The sequence below is a fragment of the Anopheles nili genome, chromosome 3 (assembly GCF_943737925.1).
Source record: "Anopheles nili chromosome 3, idAnoNiliSN_F5_01, whole genome shotgun sequence".
Taxonomy (NCBI): domain Eukaryota; kingdom Metazoa; phylum Arthropoda; class Insecta; order Diptera; family Culicidae; genus Anopheles; species Anopheles nili.
This window is the reverse complement of record NC_071292.1, coordinates 72,840,968-72,854,076: the sequence shown is the minus strand read 5'-3', so window position 1 is coordinate 72,854,076 and position 13,109 is coordinate 72,840,968. Positions and strand designations below refer to the sequence as shown.

Here is a 13,109-nt window from a genome sequence, read left to right as displayed (position 1 = left end):
GCCGTTTGTTTATCTTCTTAACGTAGTCCGAACCGTACAGCGAAGCGCTGTATAATTACCCCAAGTACTTGCTCTTATTCCTCCGGTTTCCACCGTAGCGGCTGTAGTATTGTGTATAGGCTTTATAAAGTAAATGATACAGAAAACGCGCCCAATTAATGTGCACCATCACCTCGTGTGTGGATCTCTGGATGGTGCTGGCTCGTCTAGCGAAGCAGACCACAAAAATGCCAAATTTTCACGGCTTCTCTCAACAAAGTACCTTTTTCAGTACACCTGAGTACCTATTTCGGACAGCTTTTTACATCCCTTTTTATGTTATTGTTCTGCACATCTTTACGACCACAAACGATCTCAATCGACATCTAAATTTTTCTCTTATTTAGCGGACACTGTGTCAAAACAAATTAGGCTTCTAGCAAACAAGGCACATGCACCGACCTGGACGGTGTCGCAAAAATTCTAAACGATACACGCGTAGAGAACAAACGGGCAACGTAGCTATAATGTTCCGCTACAATATGCTTATTACGTTGCGCCAGTGAGGCAGCTGAGGGTTTGGGAAATAAGTTAACCTCATCATCCCCATCATGAATTCACAAAACACAAGTGTAAACGAAATGGATTTTCTTCAGAATACGGGAAACGTAATCTCCCTTATAGTTGTTGATGGGTTACTCTAGGACGCGATTGGAACGTTCGCTAGCTCGTCCTTCACGAAGTGAATGTGAAATTTTGTTAAAATTTGATTACTGCTTTTAATTGGCGTCTCGTTCGTTGCGCTATTCATCAATTGATCTCTGAGTGGCTTAACGTTTTGTTCGATATGCTAAAATCCATAGGTACCTGCTTCATAGATTGTATATGGCAACGTGTTGTCATTTTTTTTTTTCAATATTCATCGTGCAATCATTTAGAATCTCAAAATTTTAACTATGCATACTGATTTTAGATTTAGAGGTTTTAACTTCATCCCCCAAAAAGTACTTGCACTGAAACCCTAGAATGCTCTATTGTGTCATAAAGTGTGCATCTATTTTCATACTGTTTTATTACTCTGTGTGTGTAATATTATGAAACAAATAACTACTGCGGCTGTAATGTAGCCAACTGTTTACAAGCAATTCGTGAAAGTTGTTGATAATTTCTTATCTAACCATTCCTTACGTGCTGGGTGCAAGAGACTGCTTTTATCCCAAGCGACAAATCCACTACTTCATAGTTTTGAATTTCGTGGATACGCGTTGCATTTTATCTGTCAATCAACTTTTTTTTTAGTTTTTTGTTATTGTATATAGTGCTTCGTGAAGGTAGGCAGCGTTCGAACGCGAGAAGGAACAACACAAATAGATTTAAATGAATGTTGCAATATTTTTTTCCTGTAAATAAGTTACAACACGAAAACGATGGGCATACACAAAAAAGCCAGATCAAGCAAAGTCAGGAATCCCCTAGCGTGTGTTTTCAGTTAGTTTTCCATAAATCAGTTAACGAATATATTACATACATATATTGTGGGTGTGGGAACGGTGTTGAAGGGAACATCTCTTCAAACCCCAAATCGATAGATAAGACTAGCGCATAAGAAAAACTGTTATTTAAAGTGATTGTCGTTTTCATCTCTCCAGCGAGCCGTACCGGGAGCTCAACTTGAAAAAGGTTTTCATGTTTGGAGGTGGAAAAATACCGATACCTTCCCAAACATATGCAATACCATTAGGGATATGCGAGCGAGAAATAATGTAGCGCAAGGTATTTCTTTTAGAACACGAATCGAGCTCAATTTATAATCACCGATCCACACGCCCACAAGTGCTGACTTGGAGAGTAGCAGAAGAAGCGATCCGCACTGGGGAACCAAGCACGTGCTGCTTGTTGAGGATGGACCGAATCATCCCGCGGGCCCCCCGAATCGGATAGCAGTTTGCGAGTAGAGATATATTGTAAAAAGTAGCATAAACCACACGTAAATCACGCAAAGCTCGCAAAGGCATCACCTTCCAACTTCTCGCTCACACCCAATACAAAATGACAAAATACGTAGAAATCAACCAAGTTTAGATGTAGCTAATTCTAAATCAACTACTACAAAACCACACAAACCCGCGACCGGAGTCAACGATGCAACCAAGGTTCGCACTCCGTCGTCGTTAACGTTGTAATTTATTTTGTTGGCTGCGAATAGGCAGCGATTATAACTTAGTATTGTAAGCGCTTATAGCAGGAAGCAGCCGGGAGGAGGGCAATTGCAAACAGGTAGTGAAAAGGGGGAGGATTTTCTTTGTTATCGATTGGTTTGTTGTTGCGGAGGGAAAACGAATGGGAGAATAACATAAGCAAAAAGTCATAGCGAACGAATACGACATAAATAATAACGCAAAAATCAAACTTGCACCTTTTCCCATTCGGCTAGAGCGTATTTTCATTTGGTAGTAACGAGTGCCGAACATGCTCACGTGCGGTTGGGCCGATTATTATAAAGACGCCAAACACAACCCCACGTGGGCAGTGGAAAACCCAACTTCACGCATGCAACTATGCAAGAAACAAAACAAAATGAAATTGATATGAAACACACCAACAAACGCAAATGAAATGATAGGAAAAGGATTACGACACAGGTGAGAGAAAAGAAACAAAATATTTTAATCGACCCAAACAGACACCAGACAGAAGAAGGAAAATGGGGGCAAGCGAACAAACAAACAAACCAACTTCAGATTAATTAGCAAAATACGCAACTCATGGGATCGGAAAATGAAGGCAGGGCAGCAGAATGGCATTGTGAGAAGTATATTAATATTATTATTATTATTATTACGATAATTATTAGATTAGTTTCGTTTAAAATTATTGACAAAATATATTATTGAATAAATGTGTTTTATACAAACGAACCCACGAATGAACAAAGCGAAGAAAACGTGAACGACCGTGCCAGGCGACCTGATGACATGATAAGGCCGATTTAGGGGAAGTAAAAATTCAATGCATCGTGTGTTTTCTTTTAAAATTTATTCTCTAATTCTTCCTTCGTGCACCAGACCGAGGGGTGCTTTGCATTAAAATCTATCCGTCCGACACACAGCCACGATGTGGGCCGTCTCCATCACGTTCCTTTCTTCCGGATGCTTCACTCAACCGGCGATCGTCATTTGCTCGATCGGCGTGATGCGTATCAAAATAAATATGGATTGAGTGTCAGTAAAAAAAAAAAGAAATTAAACCAGCAGTCGAGTGTACTGAGCTTCCACATGGAACGGCATCGCTTAGATGCGCAGGTTGGGATTGCTGTACTTGACGTACTTGAGGAGGGCGTCATTTTCCTCGCACACCCACGGCTTCACGTGGTGACAAGCGACATCGTGCCAGTGAACACCATCGTCGTAGAAGTTGTTCAAAATCGCAAGGCAGTTCTCGGACGCACCACCCTGGATCAGTTCTCGGTTGTCCGGCTGAGGTTTGCCGATGCCACCACCCTCAGACCAATCGTTCTGGTTGCGCACCGTCGTTGGAGCAAGCTTCTGCAGCTCAGCAGTCCAGAACCATCCATTCACGTTGGTTGGCTGCAGATCCGGCCGGTCACATCCCTTAAAGTCGCACAACCGCCCACTGGTCCAGATGTACTTTTGCTGTTGAAGATTGCGGAAGAAGATCAAACGCTCGATTAATGCTGGTTGGCCAGAGGACGGCCCGTAATTAGCGAAAAATGTCCGCACGTGAAATGCGGAAGTTGTGCCCCAACGAAGGTTGGCCTCCTTGGTTGCGGCATCTTCAAATTCCCATCCACCAAAGGCCACCCGGGTTTTCGGACGCCTGCACGGGTGCGTCTTCGAATGAAAACGAAAGTTTTCCACCAAGCAAACGGGGCTGCTGCGTGAGCTGCCCATAATTATCATCTCACCCGGCCGTGGTGTTGCGTCACACGTCATTTCGGACTACCTCCTCCCCTTTGGTTAGTCGAGACCCCGGGCCGTCAGGTGCAGGTTTCACAACCATAAATCCCGGCCTCGCTTCCGCCATGCCGGGCCGGCGGGTTTTGGCCTAGATCGACTATGCGGCCGCGATTCCGCGCTACGGCAGTGGAATGCGCTTTTATTGATATTGGCTCCCTCTTTTTCTTTCCAGAGCCCGCGTTTTTGGGGAGTGGCGGTTTATTTCCAGCTCCTCGGATCTTCTTCATCGCCACGGTACGAAAAGCCCTTGAATGCGGTGCGTTATGTTTGGCCCGTAGGGTAAACATCGATCGGACAGCGCAAACATGTCGATGCGAGCTCACATCCCGGCAAATCGGAGGTCGTACCGACGTGTTCCGAGGGGCTTTAGGAGGCTTAGGGATGTGGTGCAGTCCGTGGGAAATCGTCATTGGGGTGGGCTGGGCAGGCTCGGAAGAAAAGCCGCCGTATGACGTATGGGCGTCGTTTACATAAAGGTTTCGTCATTACTCGGTGGTCCATACGGTTGGGCCGATATTTATCGTGGTTGCATTATTTTCATCGTTCAAGCAGTATCGCTTACAACGGGTCGGTATTCCCCGTTTACTATGATTAATTTCAAATTTTGATTCCACGTAATAGAGATGCTAGTTTACGAAAACGTAATTAATCTACCTTTGAAAGCAGGCAATAATTACAACAATGTGATGGCACGTATTTTTCACATTTTATTGGAGCTCTATGCCTGATCAGTTGATGTGGTTGGGAGTACCGGATTGTCAGTTGAATAATAAGGCTATAGCTTAAAGAAAGGATGTGGTAATCAATTTCTCCTTCAGCAAACAGCAATGCGCTTCATTTTTCATGCTCAGATCCGGAATCGACGGGAAATTGTTTTGCTCCCAAACAAACCAAGCTTCTCAACAAGACCTGACCAACGATTAAAGCGACGTAACAAAAACGTGACCAAAACGTAGCCAAACCTTATTCGTAATGCAAACTAAACTCCTTCAGGCAAATCTAAAAGTGGCCACTTCTGAGGCCCGCGAGCATGCGAAAGAGATTAACTCGTGACAAGCCGATTCCGGTGCTAAAACAGTAAGCACGTGCCAAACCGGCATGTCGAACATTCCAACAGGCAGCAAATGGTCTTTTCTGCTGGTGCTCACACCAAGTCCGTTCCGTGTCGCCTTTATTCACCCTGGACCTCTGCCCATATTCCGCTGGCCAAGAGTAACATCGAAATGAAGAACACTCGAAACTCGATCGAAATTCACCAAACCGAACCGGTTTAAGGGAAAGTAAAGCTCACGGCACCACCGGCAATTGTTAATGATGTTGGGGTCAACTAAATTACAGTCCTTGCATGACGGGCCCGAGAGTCCTCGGAGCTCCAACACCACTGCCACGCTTTCACGCCGCCGTCGAAGAAACAATAAATAATAATTTCACGCAGCGCAAAACGAGAGACACGTTTTTACGCACGACGCCCATAAGGAAGTAAAGGAAGCCGGTTCCGGTGGATGGGCTGACCGTGGAGGGAGTCCAATTTATTGTCCTTCCTTCGCACTCAGCCGGTGCATCGATGCATCGAGGGAGTCAGGATAAATAATAACAACAAAGGAAGGTGCAAAAAAAGTGAAAGCCAACCTCCCGCCCAACGAACCCCATCGGTCCCTTGACGACGCCTGGCCTACTTTTCGCTGACATTCCAACCGTTGCACGTGCGCGTAGACGCACCTAACCTAACAACGACGCGCCACAAAAACCGTCCTCGGGTCTCTCGCCCCCCCCCCCCCTCCCCACTGTTGTCCACCCTCCTTCCCAACCCACATGGCCGTTTCGATGCGTTTGTTTGTTTTTGAAGGAGAAACCGACCAATGCATCACCGATGGCGTGAAGAAAGGAGGGATAAAGACGATGCAGGTTGAGCCCGATGACATCACCGCGGTGGTGGCGTTATCGTGTGTGCAGAATGCAGATGAGCCCCCCTCCCCAATGGTCGCGTTTTTTATGCTGTTTAGTATGCATTCCCCTTTCCACACCGAACCATGGTTCCGGTTGGGCGTTTCCGAGAGGAAAAACAGTCCCACCAGGACGGGATCGAATGGTGGGGTTGTTGTTGCGTAACGGTGGGGGAGGAAGGCATGCGTGCTCCTGCGGCATGGCATGGTGTGCGCGTGTGGAGGAGCTCGTCTTATCATGACCAGATCGTCGGTGTCTCGTGGCCATCGAAATGTCACCGTCACGTAATCCGACGGCCGATTCCAGCCCTAGACTGTGTGTGTGTGTGTGTATGTATGAATGGGGGAGAGGGTGTTGGAAAGGGTGCTGGACGAGGTCAGTTTCCGCGTACCGAGCACAATAGCGAATCGTGATTTATCGACGTGTCGACGTGGCCCGCGCAAGGCCAAGGGCCGACACCTCTTCCGGGTTGGTTGATGTTTCGAGGAGGAAAAGTGCATAATTTTCACACCCACCACCCACTCCATGGGGTTTCGCAACCCGCCCCGAACTTACCCGTCCCTCAACGATCCTCTGCTTGATCCATTCGTTTTCCGGGCTCGTCTCAGCCGAGACGCTGTCCATGCACCGTTGGCGGCAGAAATTTCTCGCATCCAGCCAGTCCTTCTCGACACCGCGCAGCGTCGGATCGCGCCAGGAGAAGAAGTAGCTGTGGGTGGAGGGACAGAAGAAAAACAGATCAGCAGATTGAACGGTGATACAATCGAATCGACTAGCAGGTCGCCTTGAGGGAGGCTTTGGAGCTTCTTCGTGTTTTCTAAATTCCTTGGTGCTGCTGAGGATGCGAAAGATCGCTTCATTTATGAATAATTTATGGTGCAGTTCGGGCGCTCCGTTTACAACCCCCACGAGATTGGAACGTGGCGAACGTAATAGTCTGTTATTTAAATCGAATTTAGCTCCGAGTTTTGGAATGGAGCCGCCACAAAAATCAAACGATCCATGAAGCTGATGTCGAATGATTCCTGGTTTGAAATTGGCAGAACTATTCATCAAGCTAGTTTACCTCGTGTACTAAAATTAAGCTTCAACAGCACCTCAATTTAAGTAACGGCATTCAGCATATAGAATTAATAAAGTGCCTTTTTGTCTCTTCCTACACATTAACCCATCCAGTCATCCTCCACCGCAAAATGTCAATAAACCCATTCGCGGCACTGCCAACCCGTTGCGCAAGCGTTACTGGTAGGCAGGAACAGGATCGGATCGTTCCACTGTTCCCCGTGGCAGCATCTAGCTCCGTTAAAAACGATTCCACACCTTCAGGCGCTCATTAGCATTTCCCTTCGGTGGCTTGGGGCGTAACATTGAACTTGGGTGCGCCAAGCAACAGGTTCTAGGGGCGCATAATTTATGCGGGAGAAAGTAGCCCAAGAACCTTCGTGATGGCATCACCCGGACGCGGTGAGTCTACTCGAACTCGCACTGTCGTTGGAAGCTTGAGCTGGTCAAATGAAGAGAAAAATAGCATCCTAAACGCGTTTGAAATTGGCTCTCCGATCGGTTTGATGTTTAACAAACGTTAAAAACAATCACATTTTTACGTAAACTGTCTACATGCGCGTAAGCAGCAGCAAAAGCCTCAGCAATATTGATAAGTTCTCACGTAAAGCGGAGAGTGACATTCGATATGATACTGAAACCCGAATGGGAATGGCTCTGTTGGCAGCAGCAAACAAAACACAATGACTCCGCTTGGCGGCGTTTTTTCTTCGAGTCAGAAAAGCGACGGTAAAAAAGCACAAAAACAAAGCCAAAAACATGAACCTATTCTACGAGGGATGGAACGTGTAGGGAAATTCTCCCACGCTGGAGTGTTTGTTTTTGAGCCCTTTTTCGATCGCATAATGCAGCGCGCGACCGGCGCATCGATAGGGCATTGCGCAAGCGAGGAAGGGCATTTTCAGGCACCACGAAAGGGGTTGGAGGGATCACAAAAAAAAAGATGGCACTCAAAACAAGATCAACGCTCAAGTGGAACACTTTCTCCGCCAAAGCAGAAGCTCCGAAACACGCCCATCCCGTTTGGGTTTTAGGGGGTTCGTCGCTTGCTAATTGCTTCGGCGCGGCGTTGAAGTCTTTTGATGGTTGTTCGGGTTTTTGGAGCATTTAAAGGGAAATCAATGGAAATTCATGCTGTTTGGCGCTTACCCTTTGCCGTCTGGGGCTCGTTCGTGGATGATTCTACTGGCACACAGGGCAGGATTCGGGGCGTCCAAAGTTCTGCCGTTCGGGAACTGGGCGGTCGCAAGACCAACCAGAGCAACTGCTATCAACACGAACTGCTTCATGGTGCCGCCGTTGGTGTGGTGTACGTCGTGTTAGAGTGCTACTTGCTTGCTCAAATTATGCTCCCTTCCTGCCGATTGGAATGGAACAAAGCAAACGAAAACAGGTGCATAAGTAACTCGATCTAGGCAGATGCTGTATCACGTTTAAGCCCAAACAAACTCCTTAGTGGGAGTTCTAAATTAAATCGCTACGTCAAATGTAATGCCCTATCTAAGAGAATTTCAGTTCTCTCATTTCTTCGGGGTTTCCTACACACGAAATAACCACTTGCTTCACGAACACGCCAACGAACCGGGTTGGGCGCGATCCAACAACCCCCCGGCGCTGATAAGACAGAGCCACTTCTTCTCTACCACGTACCTTCTTCTTGATTGAACGGACCAGCACAGACTGAGCTGAAAAGTCCCCTCAAACCTTTATTTATAGAGAAGGCGTGGGGCATCGTGCGCTCGCAGCCGAGACAACAAGCCCGGTGGATCACAGTCTGGTGAGAAGGGGGCCATTGGTTGGGAACGACGAAAATCGAACCATCCACACCACGACGTCTGGACAGAGACGGCATGAGGGCAACGTGCACCGGAGGAAAAGGTGGAGTAGGTCGGATGCGACTCGGGAGGGATGGACTTCGGACGAGCGAAAAGACAATGCGTGAGGACGCGCTCCACACGATCCACAGGGTCGCTCAGTTGATCCGGCTTTCCCGGTTGCCAGACCCTGGGTGGATCGCTATCGTCCTCATGGAGCCCTGTTTGTAGGCAATTTGTCGATTCGATCGTTTACAAATATCTGATCAATATGCCATACAGATCGAACGGAACTTAGAGAAGGAAATGATCTAAAAAGGAACGAGGAAGGTTTAATTCCTCGGAGCTGGATTATATTCTTGAAAGTAAGTTGCTGTTTCACATGCAGGGCTGCTTGAGTTTGATACTTAATGTAACGAAAAGCTAATTTTATTCAATTTATTCGACCAAATCGATTCAACGACGATACTCCAGCTTAATGGTACTTCGATATTAACAGGGAAAACGGCCACCTAAAGGTGTACGATGGAAAAACAAACAACATAACCGATCTCTGCCATTTGAAGTCCGCAAAGTGATGTGAATAAACGGTGCCTCAACTGAAAACGGCATTGCGGAATGGCAGCTTCTTTTCACATTTATCAGTTATTCAATTATCGCGTACATTTAACACATTTCGCAGCATTTCCTGTCGTCGAAAGTAAAAGCGGCCGCACGTTTTGCCCCTAAGTTCGATACCTTTCGGTTATGGACTGTAAAATAATTCACTACGGTTGAAAATCAGTCTGCAACGTCAAATATATGTTAGTAATGATCCTTTAAAATTCCAACATGCAAAATAGGATCAATATTCCTGTTTGCTTCAATTTCTTTTGAATAAACAATGTATAATTAGAGCTTAAAAGCTTTTAAATTTAAAATTTTCCGATGGCATGATGGCATGAATAACAATTTACAAATACAAACAGCGAAAATGTTATGTAATTTAAAACTATAATATGAATACATAATGGTGTCCTAAAAATTAAAATAAAATGTCCTGTATCCTGAAAACGAGATTAGAATACTAAACTTACTTTACTTTCAAAAAATCATCATCAGATATGCACATTTTGTTATTTTGTCAATTGTCGTACAGGAAACCGCCATAAACATCTGTAAAATATAAACGAAATCGAATACGCGAATGGCAGCAGCATTTGTCTCTCAAATTTGTGGGAACAGTCAAACAATTATACTTTCCCCTGAAAATCGAGGGAAATCCCATGATTCAAAATCATGCTTTCAAATTTGGATGAGCCCCAACAGCTCATTAGGCCCGTTGAAATTATGTTCAACAATAAATCACGTGTTGGTTTAAAATATCAAAAAAAAAATCGAGATATGCTAGAGAAGACAATCATAGAGAACTGAATAATGTTCTTCAACACATCCATCTCACCCAAGGTCGTATAAGGTCACTCACAACGCCGTTCCAGCGTTGAGATGAAATCGGGTAAACCAGCTTCTAAACCCTACTAATGCTCACCTTGCCCCATATGCAGCATCAGCTATCGATCGTTTTTCCCTTTAACCTCACTTCCTAGCTCCATTTAAACGTCAGATCAATCAGCCGCGCTCGGGATCGTTCTAATCACTGGCGCGTCTGTCCGAGAAAGCTGTCGGTTGAGGTGCACGCGTTGTCCTCCGGGGACAGAACAATCAACCCTTGGAGGGTGAAGGGCTTAAGGAATGGGGCATTCAAATAGCAGGCGTAGTATATACCAGCTGCCAGGGCGCACTGCGAGCGATGAGATTCAATTTTTCTTGCCCTTATCTTCACCGGATGATCGCCCTCGAGTCGTCCCGTCAACAATACGAGCCCTTTAGCCCTTCTCGATCCTATCGCACCGGCACGGAGAGATCGTCCGAGGGCGATCTTCTCAGGTCCTGCTAACCTGTTTCTCTTTTCTTGGTGAGGGTTTACCTTGAAATGCCCTCCAAACGAAGCTACGGCTGCGGATATCGATCGTGCCGTACTCTTTTTAACGCCCTGGGGGTTTTCACTTTCCCTCCTAGTCTTTCACCTCCTAAGCCTATGACGCGTCCTCTCGCGTCGTTCTTGCGTCTGTTCGAGCTCAAGCTGCGTGGTGTTACGCAATCGAAGAAAAGCGTGCGCATGGGCAAAAATAGAGCTGGGCTTTCTTCGTCGGGACCGCCATCAGTTGATCGGCTGAACCTGACATCATCGATGGCGTCCGTTGACCAGGTGCAGGGTGGACGAAAGGTGTGAATTAATCGAAACGACAAACCACGACGGATCTCGGTTGGGTCGCAATCCAACGCCATCGATGCAGCTATAATTGCAAGGATACTTCGAACGAACGAGGAGGGCGGAACCCGTATCCGGAAGCGGGCCCAAAAGCTCGTTTCGTTTCGAAATGGTTCCCTTATTTTTGTTATTAATATTGATCGTTTTCTTCTCTCTCTCTCTCTCTCTCTGCCTTAGCTTGCCATTTTGTCCTCCATATGGGGAACGGGAAGGAGCACATCCTCGCCATTATCATTTAAAAGCGTCGACATCGACACGGTGAAACAGGCAAACAACCCGGGCCGGTTCGGAGCGCAGGAGAAAGTGGACACAAATATTTAAATCACGCCACGGCGGCCTTACGGCACCAAATATTCGCACAGTTCGGTGGAGGATCCTCGCGTCGTGGCGACGTTACACGATGCGCAAACAGCGCGCTATGTAATGAAGTGCGACCGGGCGGTCAATTTTCCTCCGTCCGTGCCACATGATTACCAGCCGTTAAAGGGTTTGTGGAACGAACGCACGGTGGAACCGGGCAGGCGCGTATTTTAATGCGAAAATTATCATTTATGAGGTGATTTTTTTTCGGTTTCCACCGTGGGCGTTGGTTTCGTGACCAGTTCATATTCATGCGCGTCATTTTGATGTTTTTTTCGGATGCATTTTGAATTCGGGGGAATTTTCTTTTTCATTTTGTAATGATGGGCAGGGCTGCGATGCCCTTAACAATGAGGAATTGACATACAAAAAAATGGAATTTTCAATTGCTTGAGTTTATCATTTATCATTTATGAGTTTATCTTTTATATATTCAGTATTGTTGTATACGAAATTTTATAATATATCATACATGTGTTAATTGAGTACGTACTACTAGCATTGTTGAAAGAGATGGACAAATAGCCTATTATAAATAATTCATAATTCCAGCTTGCAGGCATACAGAGAGTACAGTAACACTGTTGATTCCGGCGTAGAGTGTTATTATTTCAAATGGCAGTGAACAAAAAGTGTCTTCGCCTTCATCATTAGCAAATATGCTGCCCATTTCTGGCTGTCCAATGCAGTAATGTAAATTAAATGTTTAATTTTATGGTATCATTTTACGACTCATTTATTTGGCTAAATTTCTAAATTTAGCATGAAAGTGAAAATTGTCACAACCGGACGAAGTCGCGGAACAAAGATAGACGGAGGAGATGAAAAATCATCGTCCCATTACATTTACTATCAGTCAAATCGAATGTCGCACCTCGGACTGTTGCAATCATCCCTGAGCGATGCGAGAAGGGTTTCGTTACCGAAAGAAAGCTACACCAAAGCCACATTGCTCATCTCGGCGTTGGAAAGTGTGTGCGAATATGCTAAGCAGCGCCATCATTACACGCCTTATGCAGCTTATGCAAATTCCATTTCCACCTCTCGTCAATTTGCTCATCCCATCATCGGTCAATCGTCGCAAAGTTGCAGTTGAGTAGGTCGACTCTTCTGGCCTGGTCAACTGAAGATGTCAAAAAAAAATCCGCTTCAATATAGCCCGGATGATCGTCAAATCGATCGATAATATGACATCGATCCTGCTCCCTCGGGCGAGTGTATCTAATATGGCCATCCAACATCGCTTTTGGATGACCCCCAGCGAGAAGCGATCACGTTTCCGCATTGCAGATGGTCGTATTTTCTCCACCAAACGGAAGCCGGTTCCTGCGCGCTTGGTGGCATATGAGTTCCAGTCTCTTCTGGAGGGGCAGGAATTGAACAGCTAACGGCCCAAGTGACACACTAGGGTGACACGAACATCATCCGCGTCCCACTCAGCGAAAAACGTGTATCGATAAGGAACCGGGTTTATTTGGATCGCGACTCTAAACCAGGAAGCGATTCAGCAACCTGTCCCGCCAGGGCGTACGGATATTTAGTAACCGAAAACCTGTTGGTGTTACGATTTTAGAGCATAGTTTTAGGCACCTCACCGGGATCGATGGGTAGCATATCTACGGAATGGCTTTATCACACTCAAGTACAGGTGGCCTTATGTTT

The 13,109-nt window shown here is 46.0% G+C and overlaps 1 protein-coding gene across 2 annotated transcripts; it reads right to left on the bottom strand.

Annotated features, from left to right (window-relative positions):
- Positions 1-3,006: 3,006 nt before the first annotated feature.
- On the bottom strand, positions 3,007-8,638 carry LOC128727264 (uncharacterized). Of its 2 annotated transcripts, none has more exons than XM_053821158.1 (4): positions 8,613-8,638; positions 8,112-8,319; positions 6,456-6,609; positions 3,007-3,632 (listed from the first exon to the last, which is right to left on the bottom strand). In XM_053821158.1, exons 2-4 carry the CDS (start codon positions 8,249-8,251, stop codon positions 3,270-3,272), a joined length of 657 nt encoding a protein of 218 aa, XP_053677133.1. In that variant the 5' UTR covers positions 8,252-8,319; positions 8,613-8,638; the 3' UTR covers positions 3,007-3,269. The 2 variants fall into 2 exon arrangements, with proteins under 2 accessions (XP_053677133.1, XP_053677134.1); XM_053821159.1 differs by having other exon boundaries at positions 8,545-8,622.
- Between the last annotated feature and the right edge of the window lie 4,471 nt (positions 8,639-13,109).